Source organism: Dendrobium catenatum, unplaced genomic scaffold (genome assembly GCF_001605985.2).
Source record: "Dendrobium catenatum unplaced genomic scaffold, ASM160598v2 fragScaff_scaffold_1463, whole genome shotgun sequence".
Classification (NCBI taxonomy): Eukaryota; Viridiplantae; Streptophyta; class Magnoliopsida; order Asparagales; family Orchidaceae; genus Dendrobium; species Dendrobium catenatum.
Genome location: NW_021319925.1, coordinates 335,263 through 337,905, shown reverse-complemented (window position 1 = coordinate 337,905; position 2,643 = coordinate 335,263). Strand labels below are relative to the sequence as shown.

The window sequence follows — 2,643 nt, the reverse complement described above, 5'->3', positions numbered from 1 at the left end:
AATGAAGTAAAAGTAGAAAATAACTCCTATAAAAATGGAAGAATCTTATGAAGTAAACCTTGAAATAGTCATTCCCAAAAGCCTTGGCCGATTCCACAGCAATCATCCACCAAGATATTTCACTAGGTTTATCATCAAGATCAGCAGGCCAATCAGGATACATATCACCATCTTTGAAGAAATTTGAAATTCCATCATCAGATCCTTCTGGAATTTCTCCACAATCAGCAATAACGATTTCAATATTGGGACAATCATCATCTCCCGCCGAAATATGCTCAATTGCACGAACCACTCCAATACCCTTTACTACCTTTCCAAAGACAACATGCTTCCCATCTAGATTAGAGGTACGAGTTGTGGTTATAAAGAACTGAGAACCATTGGTGTTTGGACCCGAATTAGCCATTGATAGAATACCTTTTCTTTCATGCTTCAATTCAAAATTCTCATCATCAAACTTGAGTCCATAAATGGATTCTCCACCAGTTCCATCACCTGCAGATATATCCCCACCTTGAATCATAAAACCTTTAATGAGACGGTGAAATCGTACACCCTACAATGAATAAATAATGAAAGACTTGAGCAGCTAAATTCTAGGAACAAAACATTGAAAATAGCATGAACTTCTACTACAAAATAAAGAAAAAGAAAATATAATAATGTATTGAAGTTAGCAAAAAAGACCTATATATAGCAGGTTAATAAGCCTAAGCATGGGCTTAGAGACGGGAGAGATTATTGTGTATGCAATCCGAACGCAGAATAAGGTTCGGATGCTGCGAATTTATTGCTTATTTTACTGCGTATTTTTTGATACATAATTTTTCTACGTATTTTTTACATATAATAAATAGAAAAAATTATGTATAAAAAATACGCAGTAAAATAAGCATTAAATACGCAGCCTCCGAACCTTACTCTGTGTTCGGATTGTGTACACAATAATTTCTCGACCGGAGAAATTATTGTGTACACAATCCAAACGCAGCCGCAAATTTAAGAATATCAACAATAAGGAAATTCAAAGGGCTACCCTTACAAAAAAAATTGCGTTGCTCTAGAATTTCATCAACAAAACTGTTCAGTTCTAAGAACCAGTCCTAGGATTCAAGCGTTTCATAAAAGTTCACGAATATTTCGGAAATGGTCTCCTAATTCTTGAGCTCTGATCAATTAGCTACCAATGAAGTCCTGGGACAACTACAGAAAAAGAGTTAAAAAACAAACATGCAAAAAATCCAGAGAAGGAGAGATTCGAGATTCCAAATCCGTGATTTCTGCTACTTCTCTAAAATCTGGAAAGCGAGAAGAAAAGGAAAAGGTAGATAGTAATGTGGAGGAAGAATACCTTGTAATGAAGGGGGACGCCAGTGTTTGGACCGATTCCCTTTTCCCCGGTGCAAAGGGCCCTAAAATTCTCGGCCGTTCTGGGGGCCACAGCAGCGTTGAGCTCCACCACGATCCGTCCCTCCAACAATCCCCCGATACTCATATCGAGAAAGCATCGCGGATTTGCCGCCGTCGCCATCTGTGGCATTCTTTGGTGATCGTGGGGGACGATGAAAAAGAAGGAGGAGATGGAGATATAGAGGCTCGTCGAAGGAGGAATCCCCAAAATAAATCAGTGGGGAATGACAAGTGGGTGTGATCTCGGGAACCATTGGCAGGCTTCGCGTTTGTATAATTGTATTTCAGTTCAAATTTATCACTCCTTTATGCAGCGATTGAGCAGCGGTGGAAGTGGTGACCATTTTTCTGTTAGCCCCTCGACTATTCCAGTTTTAGACATAACGTTTGAGAAATCTCTTGGTGATTGCCTCCCTTGTTTGCAAGAGATTATTAAGTGCGGCATTCAGATTGTCAGAATCCTTCTAAAATAATTGTGAATAGTAAAAATAGAATAGTAAATAATAAAAGTGCAGCACAGAATAGTAACTACACTTTTATTATCCAAAGTCATAAATTCGAACGGTTATATGAGTGCAAATTCCGCATGTAATAATCTCTCCTTGTTTGAGGGGATATATTTTTAAATTTAGGCTTCGTTTGTACGGCTTTTTTACTGCTTTCTAAAACGGAGTTTTAGTACAAAATTTTTTATTTTTGTACTAAAACTCCGTTTTAGAAAACAATAAAAAAGCCGTCTCAAACAAAGCCTTAATTTAAGATGGGTATAATAACAAAAATAAGTTTTTGTTCACTTCTCTACATAAATTCTTTTTAAATTTATTTTGATATAAATATAATATAAAATTAATTTATTATTATACTAATTTTAAGATAAGATGAATATATTAATAAAATAGTTTTATATTAAAATAATCTTAAAATAAATTTAAATTTTTTAAATTACCATAATTAAATTTTGATCATTAGTATTTAAATTTGATTATGTGTGATGAAGTATGAGCAAATCAATCAAATATACACATACAAAGTGCATTTGAGTTGGTGATGAGAGAAGGTAAGTTATATATGTGAGTTGGGATTTTAAGTCAAGCGACTCGCGAGCCGGCTCTGACTCGACTTGGTAATAGGCTCAAGGAGTCGGGCTTATCGAGCTCGCGAGTCGAGCTTGAACATGATTTCGAACTCGACGGCTTATCGAACTCGTGTTCGAACAGAGCTTCGCTCGAC

The 2,643-nt window shown here is 36.1% G+C and overlaps 1 protein-coding gene across 1 annotated transcript; it reads right to left on the bottom strand.

Moving 5' to 3' along the window:
* Nucleotides 1–4: 4 nt before the first annotated feature.
* LOC110103701 (peptidyl-prolyl cis-trans isomerase CYP40) lies at nt 5–1,769 on the bottom strand (the record flags this gene model as incomplete). Its single annotated transcript, XM_028700149.1, has 3 exons — nt 1,355–1,769; nt 421–559; nt 5–339 (listed from the first exon to the last, which is right to left on the bottom strand). Coding segments are annotated over exons 1-3 (663 nt in total), but the record flags the coding sequence as incomplete, so codon positions are not given.
* Nucleotides 1,770–2,643: the final 874 nt, after the last annotated feature.